The following is an 18,852-nucleotide window of genomic DNA, read 5'->3' as shown; positions in this document are numbered from 1 at the left end:
GGAGGAACTGGTTTCTTGACAGTAAGAAAAAGGTTAAACAGGCTTTTAATGAACTTTGCAGCGGTTGGGTGAGCGAAGACTGAAAACTCTTCAAAGGTGTGTGTGTGTGTGTGTGTGTGTGTGTGTGTGTGTGTGTGTGTGAGTGTGTGAGAGAGAGAGAGAGAGAGGATTCTTCTAGCTGCCATTAGAGCCTATCTGAATTCAGCTATAATCCTGCAGTTTGCAAATTTACAAATTATGAATGTTGGAAAGGCGAGACTCGAGAGGCGGTACCAGATCAGAAAATGTTTCTATATTTGGGTTTCCCATTACTGAGTAGCAGTCTGGATCTCTGGAGAGCTGTCCTGGTTTATGTTCCAGAGAGCCATCTAATACCCATGCCTTGAAATGACGTAACAAGAGGCTGGGGTGAATCATGGATCCGGATTCCTGGGTGTAACGATTCACTGACAGAGGAAGACAGAAAGATGGTTGCAGGAACAGTCAAAGAAGCTCTGGGAACCATATTTGCCTTATCTATGATTGTGCGAAGAGGATAGCCACTGATCTCTCCCGTTTCAGCTTATTCAGGAGATTGAAGAGTAATGACATCGGGGATAAGCACAGAGGAATACACTAGGCCGACGGATACTGACAGCACCTCCCAGTGAATTGCGACAATGTCCTCCCCTTGACCAGAACCATTGGCACTCATCAGTTAGTGACAGTAGAGTGTTGTTGATGGTAAGGCTATTTTGCCCTGCAATGAGGCCTGGAGAATGTCCAGCAAGGAATGCTGAGATTTTGCATCTCCTCTAGTGGGATTTGTAAGATCTCTGTAGTTCTTTTCACAAGTTCCTGGAAGGCCTTGAAATCATCTAGGATGGGAAGCGGGGACATAACAGTCTCTTCTGGTGAGGAGGAGGATTTGTGGGAAGGAGGTGTCTCCTCTTCTGAACCTGGCTGCTCCTCCCCTGGAGGCTCCTCCTGTGAACTAAGACTGGTGACAGTTGTTGCTGTTCTTGAGGAGTCCTCTTATGAGGGTATCCTGTAAAAGTGCTCACCATAGGGGGCCCACTGTAGTGGGATGTAAAGAAAAGAGGTAGGACCCCAAGGTTGTTTCTGCCAGATGTATATGCTACTGGGACTCTCCTCCTTGGGATGCACTCCAAGGGAAAGAGACTGTAATGAAAAGTGTGAGAAACCTTAAACCAACAACTCAGAAGTCTTGGGGGCAAGTGGTGTTTGCACAGGTTTCCAGCGAGGGACCAGTGACTGCATCAGTACTGGCTGTTGAGAATTCACAGATGGAACCATCAGCTCTGGAGCTATGAATTGGTACCAGCGGGAAGTCTCTTTCAGTACCCTTCCTGTGGGTAGCCAGAGAGCACATCAATGCCAGAGGTCAAGTCCCCCTGTGTATACCTGGAGACCACACTGATACCAGAGGTCAAGTTGTCATGGAAGGGTAAGTAGACTCTAGAAGATAAACTGGTGCTGGAGGGAAATCCCTGCCAGTACCTCTCAAAGGAGAGAATTCAGTTTCTTCTAGGTACTGGGAAGTTTGGATAGTGTTCCTTGGGAGGCTGCACGTTGGGAGGTACCAGAGACAATATCAAGGAATGGTCCATGCATTCTTTACCATTAGCTGAGGAAGACAGTACCAAGGAGTTGAACACCTTGATGTTTGAGGAGTCCTTATATTTCACAGGCACTGAGTCCAGTACCATCTCTGATGCCCCTTGAAGTTGCTTGCTGGATGCTTATCAGTATTCAGCAAGGTCTTTTGAGCCAGTGCTGGGGTCTCAGTACTAGAGGGAGTAGAAGCCTCAGCAGCACCCACACTGGGATGCGAGGACTCATTAATCCCAGTTTGAGGGGGTGACTTTCCACTCCTCTTGGGTTTCTTGTTTTTTGGTGTTTTGGAAGAATCTGAAGGGCCTCCACAGTCTTTGCTTACTGGAGCAGAAACAGTCACCAGGGAGCTCTGAGGTCTGAAGCTGATGTACAGTGGGTGGGAAACTGACTCAGACCCCACAAGTCTCAGAGAACTTTCCATAAGAGGAAGTTTTAGTTTATCCTCCCTCTGTTTATTTTTTTAGATCTTTTGAATCCAGTGCAGATCTCACACCTGGAGGGGATTTGGAGTCTCCCCAAGGCAGCCAAAGTGCCTGTCGCTACAGGGCAAAGGTATGTGGCAAGTCAGACAGGTTTGAAGCCTAGTATCTTGGCATAACCCATTAGGAAAGTCTGCAGAAGAGAGCCAAGTTGGACTATAGACCTACCCCAGGCAAAAAAGGGAGGGGGAATCCCCCAAAGCACAAACTGTACTAAACAAATGAAAAACTAAGAGAAAAAAGTTAGCAAGCTGTGCAGCTAGCTAAGTGGGCACTGCAACACTCCAGCTCAAACTGCAGGTGGCTGAGAAGGAACTGAAATGGTAATGGGCCTGTCTTCCCTATATACCATCGCACCAGATCATGAGGAATGTGTAAGGTGCAGTCATGGACTCCCAGGCACTGCTGGCAAAATATCCACTCAAGAGTGTACAGGCGCGTGCACATCCTGAAGTGGAGCATTGGTAGGGACAATTACTTGAAGAAGAATGTTTGAGATCTTCAGAAAGCTGTGAAGTGTTTTATATCTACACAAACACAAGCGACAGTGGGAGAAGGAAGCATAAGAACTTACGGGGTGCTGCATTATATATGGTTGAGGTTGCATCCAAGAAGGACTCTGAACCTAGAACAAAAATAAGATTTAATTTTCATCATCACACTATTTTTCTTGAATGCACCCATTTTAAATATCATGATTATTTTATCAATCATAACATAAAAAGCCTTCACTCGTTCATCTGCTTACCTAAACCAGCCTCTGTCTGATGTAGACTAGGAAACACGGATTCTTATTAAAACTTCTATTTACAAACCTCAGCTCTGTTGGAAGGAGTAAAACTACAGCCTAATGGGAAGGCAAGATATGGACATAACATATCATGTGCAACTCTCAAAGCAGTATGTTTTATTCACTTTAATCTAATTTGTAGTGCAGGCCTTAGAAACTCTTTGGAATACTCTGTAAAGGTCACAGTGGAAAGAGAAGTTTGGCTTCCACTCATGTTGAAATGTGAAATGCCTATGTGTCCTTGGAAATCCCAAAGGGAAAAGTAACCAGGAAGACTTGGAAAGCACAAGAGTTTATGCTCATGTGGCATTGGAATGAAAGGACTGGCTAGTCTGATAGTAGTTTCTATTCAGTTTGCAATGGATAAAATACTAGTAATTCTGCTTCAATCTGTTACAGGGACAAGAATAATGATTAGCAAAGTTGGGTTTCTCCTGATAGGCCAAAAGAGTACAGTACTTTCAAATACCAGGAAGAGGGAGTGTGGTTCTGACAAGCACTCTCTCCTCAACAGCAAGCAGCTCTTTGATTTTCAGAGAAAATGAGATTGACTATCTGAGACTTTCTGACTTAAGGCAGGATAACTTTAAAAGAGTCTTATAACTACACTGATAAGCTAGTCTGCTTCTCTAAGTTGAAAGAGGCCGGTTTAAAGAACCATCTAGTACTCCTGCTTTTACAAAAAACTTTTTTGTGAGAGAAGTCAAGGCAGGCTAGAAACATAGAGCTGTCACCTCTCCATCGCCTACCAAAAAAGTATGCAGAGGATGAGGAAGGTTTCTGATCTCTTCTGTGCACCTAAAATAGGTTAATTAGTGCTGCTGGAGACTTAAGGCCACAAGGTGCCTAAACCACCTCACATAGAGTCCTGTGAGGAGTAAAGGCAGTTAGGCCTTGTTGGGAATTGAGGTGACTTTCTGCAAGATCAATATTTCCTGCCCTTCTTTCTCAATTATTTTTCTGTTGAGTCACACTGAATGACTCTTCCTTTTCAATCATTAAAGAGCAGAAGCCTGCTTCTGCAACTCACTTTATAGAAGGCAGATCGAGGACCAAGGAATTCAGGAACCCAGACTCTTTAATGCCAAAACGGTTAGTGCAATTTCACTGGTGCTTTGACTGATCTCTTCACCTGACTCATGACTTTCATCTGGGTGTATCAGAGGTGCAGAAAGAGTACGAACAAACACTAACCAAACGTTATGAAATCTGATGTCCTTCAGTAAAACTAACTCTAAGAACAGGTTTTGCTGCACCTCAAGGAAAAAAAGTCTCATTTTCATGATGCATTCTGATTGTGTAAGTGATAGAATGTTCAGCAAGCATGGATCTGTAATTAAGATGTGACTAATACACATATTATGAAACTCTTTTGGCCAGAAAAAATATCACTTCCTTCTACACAGAATTATTCTTTCATTTTCATTTCTAATTAAAAGGATGCAACCATTTCAGATAGTACAGTGTGAACAGTGTTTAAACTGTTTCATTCTCTAGAATCTGAGCCTTGTGCCACATGTTGAAAAACACTGCTAGTAACAGATATTTGGAAATATGCAATACAATATGCTACAGATTTGAATGGGAAATAGCCTAGAAAACCTGCATTTTATTCACAAGTAACTTCTCAGTGTTTCCATGTCAAATTCCAGTTTTCACATGCAACGAAGGAAAGAATCGGAGAGATTCCCTGAAGGACAGTGAGAGCCTAACAAGGATTCGCTTTGTGTTTTTAACAAGGAATAAAAAACTAAAATCACTGGAATTTTGCAGGGTAGGCGGGCGGAATGGTGGAAGCCAATAATAATTCTCAAAATTTACTGACTATCAAGGCAGTACCATAATGTGTCCCCCCCGCAGGATGACCAATTTTCAATAGGTAGTGGAAGCACAGATTAATAGGCCCAGTCTCGTTCGCTTTCCTCACCTGGGGCTGCTGAACCATCTGAAGTTTCTACAAGGGGACAATATAGGCCTTAAGTGGGAACAGAGGAACATGCAGGTCTTGTGCTGACTCTCTGTATGGGGCGGTATTTCACCTGTTCTGCACAAATGGTTCAGTTTTGCCCTTAAACTCAGTTTTATGCTAGGAAATGGGAGGTAATTGCTAAATTTAACAAAACCAAAATCTTCAGCACTTCATATGTTAGGATTTTTTACTCCCTTGGTTTAATCTTTGAACAAATCTACTTTGCTTTTGGATGTCTCTCCTATATGAAGTAAATGTCGACAATAGCTAAATTAGAGAGACATGGTGGGTGAGGTCATATATTTTATTGCACCAACTTCTGGTGAAAGAGAGAAGCTTTTAAGCTTACGCAAAGCTCTTCTTCAGACCTGAGGAAGAAGTGAAGCTCTGTGTAAGCTTGAAAGCTTGTCTTTCACCAACAGAAGTTGGTGCAATAAAAGATAATACCTTACCCAACGTGTCTCTCAAATATCCTGGGCCCAACACAGCTACAACAGCACTGCAAACAGCAACAGCTAAATGTCTCTTTAAGCGGTGGTGTGGCAAGTCGGCCTTTCCCTGATGCTACTGAACTGCAGCAGTAAATCCGGACTCCTGCTTTGCTCATATGTGGAAATATTTGTACTTGACCTCACGGCTGTCCATGATTTTCTCCCAGACATCTGAACTCTTCTTCAAGCTCTCTCCCCTAAGGTGTAGTGAGTGTCTAAAGCTCTTCTCAGGACTCCTTACGCTTAAAGGAAGCCCCAGCTTCATGGGCAAATCTTCAAGCAAAAGCTGGCCAACCAAATCAAAGAGAGTTTAAATAAAGGTATTCTCTTACAAATACATCACAGACACAAAAAGGATTCAGCAAACTGCCACAGAGGACAATAGAAGCTATATATGAAATCTACAAGTGGCCAACAAATACCTTAGCTGTAACCACAAGCAACGGCCTTTACTTTGCAAGATCCCTTACATCTAATTACATTGCTGTGCTACATAAAATAAGCAGCACTTCAAAACAAGCACCCTGTTAGTCACTCATGTGGCATTTGTGCTAATCCTGTATGGAATTTAATAGCTATTATTCATTTAAGTTTAGCATCTTTGTAGAGACCCATAAAAAAAGATGTAGCAGCTAGTAAATAAGCATCAGTCCCTATGAATCAATTCCGCGATTGAGCTCTAAGTACAAACCTGGTACGTAGAAACCGGAGAAGCAATATATGGCGTAATAGATGTTTGAGTGATCATCCTGTTTGTTGCAATACTGTATGGGGAAGGATAAAATCTACAAAATAAAATAAAAAATAATTAACCCTACAAATATAATAACTTTATGTATCTTTCATAATGCAGAAAATTCTTTTGTTTAGTGTCACCACTTGACGTACCCATTTTGTAAAGCAGCTGTAGTTGGATCATAAGTAAGCGTCATTCCAGCCTTTAAGGAAAAAAATAAATATGTACATATATATATATATATATAAAAATGGAAGAGTTGACAAAATTCTATTTTGGAAATTGTTTACATAAATCCTTCTTTAAATATATTATTTTTAGTAAAAAAAATAATCAGCGATATTTTATTTTCTTGTGCTGAGGGAAAGGTTAACAGTAGGCGAAAGTAATTAAATAGTAAAAGGAGTCACTGAACTATAACGTTGGCTCAGAATACAGAGTTTCAGTATGAAGAGAGAAATGCACTATCTGAAAAATTGGGGTGTGTGTTGTGTTTCACCTGTGTGCATTAACTGTAAAAATGAATGTGGAGAACTGTTCTTCAGAAGATAGATGTGAACATTTTCATAGCCTCAAATGTTTAATCTTACTAAAGACAGTAAAAGCATATGGAAGAATTATCTTGGATATTAAAATTTAAGAAAGACTATGATATCAGTGTGATTGGGAAAAACAGCATGTTGCCCTGTATTTGTGTATTTCTCTCATATGTTGTAAAATATGTACAGCACTGTATTTCAATCTTAACTGACTTACAACATTCACATGACTTAACCCATTTCAATGCTGTATGAACAAAATGTTTAGTTATATATGACTGAAGTTATGTTTTTTGGCAGTTTTACACTGGATGTATATATTTTGGGTAAAATCCTGCTCCCCTGCAAACTTCAATTGAGTTCAAGAGGATCAGGATTTCATCTTTTGCATTTACATAGGGACACAGGACTGGAATGGGCCTCCTGGGTCACCAAGCTCAGTTCCTTACTATCACAGTCAACTCTGTCATATAAATCCCATTAATAAATTTATCAAAAACCGTCCTATAACCAGTTAGATTGTTTGCCCCCACTAGTCCGATTGGGAGGCTGTTCCAGAACCTCCCTCCTCTGCGGGTTAGAAATCTTCTTCTAATTTCCAGCCTAAAAATTATTCATGTCCAGCTTGTATCCATCTGTTCTTGTGCCAACACTATCCTCTAGCTTAAATAGCTCTTCTCCCTCCCTGGTATTTACTCCCTCAACGTATTTATAGAGAGCAGTCATATCCCCTCTCAGCCTTCCCTTTACTAGGCTAAACAAGCGAAGCTCTCTTAGTCTCCTCTTGCAAGGACTCATCGATTACCAGAACTGTACAAAGTATTCCAGATGAGATCTTACCAGTACAATGGCATTAATACTTCCCAATCTTTACTGGAAATACGTTCCCTGATATATCCTAGAATTGCATTTACTGTTTTCATGGTCACATTACATTGGCTACTCATAGTCTTCCTGTCATTCCCAATACGTCAGGTCTTTTTCATCCTCTGTTGTTTCCAAATGATGAGCCCCAAATTTATTAGAAATTTTTTTTAGTCCCTAAATGAATGACCTTGTACTATTAAATTTCACCTATTTCTATTACTCTAGTCCTCAAGGCCATCCAATTCCTCCTGTATAATATTCCAATCCTCCTTTGCATTGATGATCAAGTTTTTTAAAAGAAAAATAAAGATGTATTTAAATATTTTATAAAAAGTTACAAACTGGCATGAGAGAGGTGCTGGTACACATTTAATATGCCAAAAGGCCAAGCCAAGAAGTCTATATACTTATCATTTTTGTAAGTATTCATCATCACACACCCATACTAAAGCTTGAAGGAAGGACTTACAAGTCTCACCTCGCCTTCTCTATGCCACGCTCTCCCGTTCTGTATGTATTTGTTCTGATTCTGTCTCTTTTTCTGTCCTCCATCTGCAAATTTGCACAATAAAGGTTCTGCAGGAGCTAAAGGAATAAGGAATATTTTGAATTAGGCATTTTTGTATAAAATGTATTAGGCATTCCAAATATTGTATACATTTATAAGTAAAACACATTCAATTTTATTTACTTTTAAAAATACTTAATGTTAAAATTACAGCATTAACACAGACCCTTGATAGAGCATCAACTAGTGGGCAGGACTGAACATGAGAATACCTATTCCACAATACACTGTACCATCAATAATTGACAATCAAGTCACATGCAACTAAAGAATACAAATCTTGAGGGATACGGGGACCAATCAATTTTCTTCTAACCACATATATCCAAAATTGTTTAAACTACTTTTTTTTTTAAATTTTTTAAAATAGTTTAATGTGTTGTAAAGGGGCATTCTCAATGTAAAATCTAGTCAGTTTCTAAAAGTCAATGGGGGTCTACATGGGCACTGTGGTGTGCAGTATGGAATTAGTTGTGAGACAGGTGCTTAACTCTCTATGGAGGGTAAATAGCTAAACTGATCACATACAAATACTGTCAAATGCCGAAAGCAAACTAAATGGAAAAATAAATAACATTTTCTCTACAGAGAATCTCTTTCAGTTACAGTCATCATGTGTTACTTCTAACAACGGGTTAAATGAGATATAAAATGAAAAATTTAAATTGACTTGTCCCTTTAAGATAGAGATATAACAAGACGGTAACATCAGGTACAGCTATGGACTAGTTTCTTCTTAGCTCTTCTAGTTAAATTATTATATTTCAATTTAAAATGCTGATATAGTAAGACTGTTAGCAAGACACACGGCCATGATGTGTTCTACCACGTATCCCATGTGTGTTCCATTGTTCTGTGAACTAATGAAGACTGTGGATCTAGTTCTGAGCTGTGCCTTTCATGAGGTGCAGTCCAGGAAGATAGTGGGTTGGGGCGTGGGGCTTTATGTCACTTTTGGGCTTCTTGCATTCTGGGTCAGGTTCCCATTGTCAGTTATAGCAGCCCTTAGACGTTTCAGTAGCTTCTCACAGGTGCATACATTCTGCTCGGCTAGGCCAGAATAGCCAGAGCTCAGGCACTCTGGCACAAAACTCCCTTTCTTAACACTGCTTCTGCTCCCCCTGTCATGCCACAACACTGAAGGTTTGATGTGGAAGCAGTGTAGGCTTTTAATCCAGTCTTACGCCACTTTACACCGGCAGATTCCCAGCTGCTTTCCCCTTTTCACCTCTGCAGCACAGAGGGGACAGAGCCCAGAACAGAAACCTGAAATTATTGACTATTTTCCTTTTACCCCACTCTTTGGTCAGCCTCAGAAAAAGGGATCACCTACAGCTTGATGGTGTTTTCCCTTTTCTAGTCTTTACATAGCAGACTAACCATGATCACTTCTATTTCTTATCTCAAAATGTAAGCAGTCATAATGAGAAAATATAGGTGGAAAAGTTTGCATCTTACTCGTTCCCTATTATTACCCTAAATTATCACCCTTCTGAGCACCTTTCACTGATGCACAGTCTTTTCCCACGCCACCTCTCCCACAGGGTGGAAGTATTATTGTGACTTGGCTCTTCACAAATCACTGCCAATAATTCCTACTACTCAGCTGTCTATGCTGTTTCATGACACTCCTTTATCCTTTCTCTAATAGGTAACACTCCAGTGAGAGAAGACTGGATCTAAAAACGTGTAGGTTTCCAATGTGAAGTAGACATATAGGATTAGGAGACAAGAATCAAAATGGTAGCACACCTGTAACAAAATAAGCAAAAATCTTTCAATATAGATATAATTAGTGCCCAAACGCTATTCATACTGTCTAAAGGTGCTAAAGCTGATTGCTTCTTTCATCTTTTGTATGACTTGTTTCTGAACCTTCAAACAGTGTGGACTGGATAGCTCAGAGGATTAATAACAAGGCAAAGACTTTCACCTCTAAGCCATCAGTTTAAGTCTGCCTCAGGCTGGGTGGTTAAGTCATTATCTGGGGCTGGCCTATATGAAATCAATTATTCATACTATTTCTGGTTCTACTGGGAAAATACTCACATCAGACCTGCATACTTCTTGGCAGTCTTTCCATGAAAGATGCATGGACTCAGAGGCAGAAACACCCTCACAGGTGGTCCCTCGTGGTCAAGGTTGAATATGAGGCATATCAGTGAGGAAGCTTGCACCGCTACTGCCTACATTGTATATACACCTCTACCTCGATATAATGCTGTCCTTGGGAGCCAAAAAAATCTTACTGCATTATAGGTGAAACAGTGTTATATCGAACTTGGTTTGCTCCGCCAGAGTGCGCAGCCCCGCCCCCCCAGAGCGCTGCTTTACCGCATTATATCCGAATTCGTGTTATATTGGGTCGTGTTATATCGGAGTAGAGGTGTATTCAGTAGACAAATGGAAATATTCAGTGTCTGGGTCTAGAAATCTGGCACCTTCCATGAAAACACTTAAAAATAAATGTTAAGGGGAAATTACTTAATATTGCATAGTGATAAATTAAGATAGGGACAATTTAGGCTGACAATATGGAAAAAAAATTCTTTGAGATGTATAGGACCATAGAGTAGTCCCACAAGGGAAGTGGTGGAAGCCCCAAATGGAAAGGACAAATACTGACAAACATACTATAGGGAGCAATGCTGCACTAGCAAGGAAATGGACTCTAAAGCCAAGAGTCATTTCCCATCTCTGATGTCTACTGTTGTTAGAAGGGGCTTTTTATTTCTTATCCTTCTATATCTTTTTGGGGAAAGTCTCTTATGAAGGTACTGAAGGACGTGTACTAGAAAGGCCATATTTCTATACTCCTGCCCATGTTGGATAGCATCTTACTCCACAAATTGTCCCACTGAAGTCAATGGGACTACTCTGGATCAGGCGCTACTCATAGTGAGTAAAGATATTGGACTCTGGCCCTAAATATTTTTAACTCCTTGATTTCAGCATTTTGATGCATCCATTGTAATGCATGTAAGCTTATGATTTAACACAGGGAAACATTTATGGCACAGAAGGAGCCAGTGATCCTATATATGTCTGGGTTTTTTTATAGGTTACTTTAAACTGTGTCTAATGATACAGGAAGGAGATGTATTTTCTAAAAATATACTGTAAATTTTGATGTGGTGAAGAGAAATTGGCTTGAGTCATATAAAGGTGTTAAAAAATTCCCGTTATATACTTCCAACCACACGGGTATATATTAGTATAGCGTTCACAGATAGTGAACACTTACAGCTGCATTATTCTTTCTTTATAAACCCCTACAGTGAGATGTGCAAAACTTTCACACAAGGGTTCCTTTGGAAGTTATGTTTTCCACCTGTGTTCTTATACCAAAAGAGTGATTTACTTTGTATTGTCCAAACAAAATCTGATCAAACATTTGAAAAAAGAAAACACAAAACTTTCTGCATAGCTCAGTGGAAACAGTCCCCTGACAAATTTAAGAAAAAAAGTCAAACAAACGATGTATAAATGATTGAAAAATTACTTTTATGCATTGGACTCTCAATAGCCAAATAGCCATGGCAAAAAACAAACAACAAAAAAACCCAGCAACCCACATCCACCTGCAACTTGCCTGAAGATTGTGCCCCACGTTTTGGGCATGGACCTGGCCGTGGTGATCCATGTGTTTTTGCCTTCCAGGCTTGATTATTGCTACTTATACCCAGAAATGAAGCCATATGCTTTGCAAGTTCCAACTGGTATAAAATGCAGCCACCCATAGGATTAAGTCCACAAACTGCTGTGAGCACACTGCATAGTGCTCTGGTTTTTGAATTGACTCCCCAGTCCAATTGGACTGACCCACTGCAATTCAAGTTCTCTGTCCAGACCCCCACATGCATCACCTGTTTGAGCCTAACTATTAGCTCCCCCTCTGCAACCATGACTTCCCATAAAAGCTATGTTCATCAGAACCATGAACCAGTCAGCCACCAATGGGAGGCTCTTGAATACAGGACACAACCTGCAGAGAATCTGATCCTACACTATGGAACTCACTCCTGAAACACATAAGAATGACAGGCCTCGCTGCATTCAGATATTTAAAATAATAATTATAATAATAATTAAAAAAAATAAAAAATTAATTTCTGCAGCATAGATTTCCTTTAGTAAGTTCCACAAATACACATTTCACTTGAACATACAGACATATAAAAACCAACTACCTGCTAGTCAAGCTATTTTTCCATCAGGCTGGGAAGGAAGAAAGATATATAGTTATTTCTATTTTTTAATAGTTGGGAAGTGCTCAGGCACCTAACATGATGGGGACCATTTAATTACCTAGATAGACATTAGACAGATTTGTAGTATAGAAACTGTCATTATATCGTTGAAAGAGAGTGGAATTTTAAAAAACACCTCAGTGGGTTGGAAACAAGTCTCATGACTTCCAATTGAATTTGTGCTCCTAAATCACTGAGGTGCTTTTGAAAATCCCATCCTATATAATTACCGGTAGTTGTAATAAACTACTATAGTGATGTCCTTTGTGCTATTAGACTGAGGTGTTCTTTATCTGTTGCATGCATTTTTCCTCAGTTAAACTGGTAGAGTGATTAGTGCTTCATGGCTGGAAGTACAGAACACCTGCACCTCTCATGAAGTCTTTTTCACCTTACCACAAATTTCTTCTCTCCCTCCCCCCTTTAAAAGGAGAAGAAGACTGTAATGTTACTCAGGCAATTCAAATGCTACGTTTTCTATAAGGATGTAAATTCTTCTGTTGCATATACAGGACATGTATGTACAATAGCAGTCTGTGTTGCTTGTTAAATGTATACCTTCATATACTCTGAGCTGAGCTGTCAAATATTTACCATAAAATATACAGTGGCAAAGTTAGTGTTACTGTAGCACACTAAAGTTTTGAATTCCTTTACTTCTGAATGCTAATTTTCTCAACATTACAGTTGCATTCACTTTTGCATTTAAAATACAGAAAACTCAACAAGGTGGTTTTAAAATACTACTTTTTTAAACAGTTTGCTTAAATGCTGCATATTTTAGTATTTTTTTCACAGCATATTGCCAAGTAACAAAGCATATGGTACCAATGAATTCTGACATTAAAACATCACTACAACGATGCAGAAAGACCATACAGCTAGACACTTTTGCCAAAAACTGGATTTTTTTTTTAAACTAAATCATGTCTGTCTAGTGTAGGCCCAAAATCATAACAAATATCGGTAGCTTTATTTTTTTTGAGAGAGAAACTGAATGGACTCCACTGTCATCAAATTAATCCTCGTTTTGTTGAATATAAAGCTCAGGGGCCAAACGTCATCTCCCTGATCCTTCTAATAGTGCCACAGTAGCACATTTTGAGTTGTCACAATTAATTTCTCTCTCTCTTCAATAACTGTTCCTTAAAATTAAACAGCAGGCACAAGATGAGAGAATTAAGAAAAAAATAACATGTTATCCTAAATTTAACATTTTATTTTAGACTTAACAGGTGAAATCCTGGCCCCACTGACTTCAGAGGGGCCAAGGTTTTACCCAATAACTCCAAGGCCTACAGTAACTGTGGTTCTTTCAAAAGGTGCTGTCCACATGTATTCCACCTCTGGTACATACTCGTTCCATGCCCACAAGATCTGAATTTTTTTGAATAGTATTGTCCATTGGGGCCGCATCTGAACCCTGTAGCTGAGGGCACAGAGTGGGTCAGCTGCAACCGTCCATCAGTTCTTTCACTAAAGCAGAGTTCACCTGAGATAGAACTCCATAATATCAGGGAAGGAAGGCAGTTCATGGAATGCATGTGGAAAGCATATTTTGAAGAACCAGTTACTATAGGCTGAGTAACCGGCCTTTCTCCTTCTAGTGATTGTCCATATGGATTCCATTCCTGGTGACTCACAAACAGTGAGCTCATTTCCTGGAGATGGGTGCTCTGAACTGGAACACTCTACCAAAGAGGAATGCGGAGTAAAGCTGTGAACAGAACTCCAGGTAGCTAGGTAGATCTGAATCCCTGTCTCCTTAGATGAGCTGTCACAACCGCCAACCACTTGGTGAATTCGCTCAAAGCCATGGAGAGTCTGAAGGGAAGCACCTTGTGTTGAGACTTTCCCACCAGGAACCTGAGGTACTTTCTGTGAGCCAGATGAACTGTAATGTGCAAAAAGATGTCTTGCAAGTCAAAAGACATAAATCAATGTTGCAGATCTAAGCCAGGAATTATAGAAGCTAATGTTACCATCCTGAACTTGAAATGACTGACAAATTAGAGTTGAAGGACCAGAACGAGGCACCAAACACTTTTCTTTTTTGGGATCAGGAAAAAATGAGAGTAAAACTCTCTGCCTTCGAACTCCATGATTACTTCTACAGCTCCATTTTGCAGAAGGGAGTCCACTTGCTTTCTTAGCAATATCTTGTGAGACCGGTCCTGAAGAGTGATGGAGAAAGGGAGATGGCGGGACTGGAACTGGATGGGAGTACCCCTTGTCGGCTGTTTCCAGGACCCACTGGTCTGAGGTTATCTGTTTTCAGGACTCCCCAAAACAGTTCCTAAACAGAGATGGGATGTGAGAGGGGCAAGGAGGAAGGAGAGAAAGGTAGATCCTGTGGGTCTAAGCGACTCTTGACTGTACTATCAGAACTGCTGATAGAAGGTCGATGCAGAATGTGTGGTGGAGGAGAAACGGGAAGAGTGTCTCTTCCTCTGAAACCTCAGCCTCTTCCTTAGAGGCTTGGACAATCTTTGCTAGCTGCAGTAGTATGAAGGAGGTTGTCTCTGTTCGATAGTTCTGAGACCTATATTATTTTCTCCTGGGGACTAGGATGTACACCCCCAGAGAGCACATGGTGGCCCATGAGTCCTTTCATATGTCCAGGGCTCTGTCAGGAAGAAGAGATCGCAGCCTTCAAAGCGTTGGTCCTTGATGTTCATTTGGACCTCCTTCAGTATTCCAGAGGGGCCCGGTGCATTGTGATTGCAGTTGCCATACCATGAGCTACTATGTCCACGGCATTAGTGGCCTGTAATGAGGTCCATGCAACCAGTTACCCCTCTAACACCAGCGACTTGAGCTCCTTTGTGTGTTCCTGCAGGAGCAACAGTTGATGCGAGTTCAGGAAGGTGTATTTAGCCATGAGTGCTTGGTAATTTGATATGGATATCCGTATACTGGCTGAGGAGTATGTCTTATGCTCAAAGAGTTCCAGCTTTTTGGGGTCCTTATCCCGAGATGTTGCCTTAAGTGGTCCCCGCTGTTTAGATTTCTTTTGGAGTCAGCCACTTCCAAGGACGGGTGTTGGATGCTTATAAAAATATTCAACTCTCTTAGTGGAGACTTGGTAGTGTCTTTGACATGGGTGGCATGGGCTGATGTTGCTCCCAAGAAAGTCTCAATGTCTTTGCAATGTAAGAGCATCTTCTGGATTCCCTGTCTGAATAGCTTGGTTTATGGGGCAATGAGTGGGCAAATACATGAGTGACATTTTCTCAAGCCCTTCAGAAGTAGAGGAGGAACAGGAATAATAATAAATATAATAATAAATTAATGGAGATATCCTATCTCCTAGAACTGGAAGGGACCTTGAAAGGTCATCAAGTCCAGCCCCCTGCCTTCACTAGCAGGACCAAGTACTGATTTTGCCTCAGATCCCTAAGTGGCCCCCTCAAGGATTGAACTCACAACCCTGGGTTTAGCAGGCCAATGCTCAAACCACTGAGCTATCCCTCCCCCCTATGAAGAATATAATGCTTTCATAGGTGGAGCCATTTTTTTGGGATTTTAAGGTCCCACAATATCCTGTACTGGGATGGAGGTGGTGGCTGTAGTCAGTGCTGGGGCCAATAATGTCCCAGTGGAGGCCAAAAATGGTGACTGGCTGGTTGGATACTGTGTCCTGCTCTGGTGAACCTCGTGGGCAACAACAAAGTCAGCTCTGAGAATGTTCCTGGCACTCCGGAAGTGTGTTCAGTACTGCAAAGCGCAATCTGGGGTGCTCTGATGTCAGTACTGAGGGTGGGAGCTTAGATGCTTGTGCTGGGTTCTTTGGTGCTGGCAAGGGAAGCTCTGATGATTGTGCCCATTGCTTTGGTGCTGCAGTTTTGGTGTTGAGATCTTTGGTGCCAGATACTTGGATTCCAATGTATCTGAGTGGTGTTGAGGCTACAGTTGGACCTACTCTGGGCCTTGAACTGCTTCCCAAGCTAGATCTATTCAGTGCAGGAAAGGGAGATCTAGGTCTCTGGTCACCATGAATGTGATATTCCTTACTTCCTCTTTCCTCAGAGAAGAGGGTATGGAAACTCCGGTCAATTCGATAGTTGAGGAGTAAGGCTTTCTCAATGCTAAATGAGCTCTGGATCTCGAGGTAAATCCTTGGCTTACCAAGGTACTAAGAGTCAGTCTGATCCTGTGTGGCTGTCTTTTCCCCTTCAGGAACCGATAAAGCAGTCACGAACCTCTAAGAGGAAAAGCTTCACGTGGAATTCTTCCACTTTTTGGGTCCTTTTGGTAAAGGAGCAGCATATACAGCATATGTGTGGTATATGTGCTTCCCCTGTGGCAGATGATGTTTTTAGACTGTCATCATTAATGGAAATAATTACCTCGCAGAAGGGACAGGATTTGAATGTTGGAGACTTCAATGCCTCCATGTCCAGGACGGTCCAGTGCCAGGGCACCTCCCAGATTTGAAGACTTCTTTCTTTGTCAAAGAGCTTAAAGTCTGTAAATCTAATTGCACTAACTATATACTAACTAAAGAGAAAACAACTGCACAGTGTGCAGAGATGGGGACATTAAAGGGTTCTGTCTCAAAGCGTCGGGGGTAAGAAGGAATTTAAGGGTAAATGGAACTGCCCTGACGTTTATGCCCTTGGCTATGGGTTCCAGGGGGCATGCAAAGTGCAGGTGCAGTCCCAATGGATACTACTATTCAAAAAGATTCTGATCCCTCATTCATGGTGTGCACACTCACCAGAAGTGGAATACACATGGACAATCCCTAGAAAAACTCTATTTCACAGCCATGCAATTCACCTCTTGCCACATAATTATGCTTCAGAATCTAAGCTTTCATTTAAAATAATAAAATGGTTGTGAAGAAAGCCTTTGAAACTTAACCAAGTGCAAAACTGATGTTGTGGTGTCTGCCCAATAGCTCAGAGATGTTAACTGCCCTATTATTCTCCATGGAGTATAGGTTTACCATATCTCATAAATAAAAAAAGAGGACCCTCCACGGGCCATGGCCCCGCCCATTTCCCCACCCCTAGCCCCGCCCCAACTCCGCCCCCTCCTCCCTCCCACTCCCAGCCAGGGGGAAAGGGCTGCCCCAGTGCTACCAGCATCACGGTTTCCCGGGCAGCCCCCAGACCCTGCGCCCCCAGCCGGCGCTTCCCCAGCGCAGCTGGTGCCCGGGAGGGGAAGCGCCCAGCCGGGGGCGCAGGGTCTGGAGGCTGCCCAGCAAACCGTGAAGCCGGTAGCGCTCGGGCTTTGGGCAGCCCCCTTGCCTCCGGACCCTGCGCCCCCAGCCGGGCACTTCCCCTCCGGGGCTCCGGCGGCTCTGCGTAACTTACACTGTATAAGTTACACAGAGCCGAAGAGGAGCAGAGCCCCCGCAGCTGGAGGCTTTGCTCCGCTCCTCTTAGGCTCTGTTTAAGAGCCGGGCTGCCCCAGCGCTACCGGCTTTGGGCAGCCCCCGTGCCTCCGGACCCTGCGCCGCCGGAGCCCGGCCGGGGGCGCAGGGTCCGGAGGCAAGGGGGCTGCCCGAAGCCGGTAGCTCTCGGGCAGCCCGGTTCTTAAACAGAGCCTCCAGCGGCTGGGGCTCTGTGTAACTGACACTGTGTCAGTTACACAGAGCCCTGGGGGCTGGAGGCTTTTCTCCTCTTTGGCTCTGTGTAACTGACACTGGGTCAGTTACACAGAGCCCCGGGGGCTGGAGGCTCCAGCCGCCCCCGCTCTGTTTAAGAGCTGGGCTGCCCAAGCGCTACCGGCTTCGGGCAGCCCCGTGCCTCCAGACCCTGCGCCCCCAGCCGGGCACTTCCCCTCCCGGGCTCCAGCGGCGCAGGGTCTCCAGGCATGGGGCTGCCCGAAGCCGGTAGCGCTCGGGCAGCCCGGCTCTTAAATAGAGACGCGGGGACTGGAGCCTCCAGCGGCTGGGGCTCTGTGTAACTGACACTGTGTCAGTTACACACAGCCCCGGCGGCTGGAGGCTCCAGTCCCCGCGGCTCTATTTAAGAGCCGGGCTGCCGGAGCGCTACCGGCTTCGGGCAGCCCCGTGCCTCCAGACCCTGCGCCCCCAGCCGGGCACTTCCCCTCCCGGGCTCCAGCGGCGCAGGGTCTCCAGGCATGGGGCTGCCCGAAGCCAGTAGCGTTCAGGCAGCCGGGCTCTTAAACAGAGCCGCCATTTTCCCGGACATGTTCCGCTTTTTGGCAATTCCCCCCGGACGGGGGTTTGACTGCCGAAAAGCCGGACATGTCCGGGAAAAAGAGGACGTATGGTAACCCTAATGGAGTATTAACTTTTGAAACCTAATGACGACAATTTACATTTTAGCATTTAACTATTTCAGCTTATCATTTTAGCAGGAACATCCAGGTAATGTGCACATCCATCAATTCCAAATTGCATTCCACACCTTCCTAGATGCCAAACCTTATCTGTCCCCACCACTGAGCTGCCAAAATTTCCAGGCTCCCTCTGACAATTTCAGTTACATGTTTTCTATATATATATATATTTTTTAAAATCAGTAGTACTTTGAAAACTAAAGACTATGGGTCTGTTTAAAATTAAATATT

At 42.7% G+C, this 18,852-nt stretch overlaps 1 protein-coding gene across 3 annotated transcripts in view; it reads right to left on the bottom strand.

Annotated features, from left to right (window-relative positions):
* RBMS1 (RNA binding motif single stranded interacting protein 1) overlaps window positions 1-18,852 on the bottom strand; it is a 190,594-nt gene that overhangs the window by 11,481 nt on the left and 160,261 nt on the right. For 2 of the 3 annotated variants that reach the window (XM_054044684.1, XM_054044686.1), the window contains exons 7-10: window positions 7,958-8,073; window positions 6,235-6,284; window positions 6,038-6,131; window positions 2,671-2,721 (exon numbers count right to left, since the gene is read on the bottom strand). In XM_054044684.1, coding sequence (XP_053900659.1) covers window positions 2,671-2,721; window positions 6,038-6,131; window positions 6,235-6,284; window positions 7,958-8,073 — 311 coding nt within the window. The remainder of the gene's footprint in view (window positions 1-2,670; window positions 2,722-6,037; window positions 6,132-6,234; window positions 6,285-7,957; window positions 8,074-18,852) is intronic. The other variant, XM_054044685.1, reaches the window with a different exon arrangement.

The sequence above is a fragment of the Malaclemys terrapin genome, chromosome 11 (assembly GCF_027887155.1).
Source record: "Malaclemys terrapin pileata isolate rMalTer1 chromosome 11, rMalTer1.hap1, whole genome shotgun sequence".
Lineage (NCBI taxonomy): Eukaryota > Metazoa > Chordata > Testudines > Emydidae > Malaclemys > Malaclemys terrapin.
Note: the sequence above shows the minus strand (reverse complement) of the source record. Positions and strands in the feature narration are given on the sequence as shown.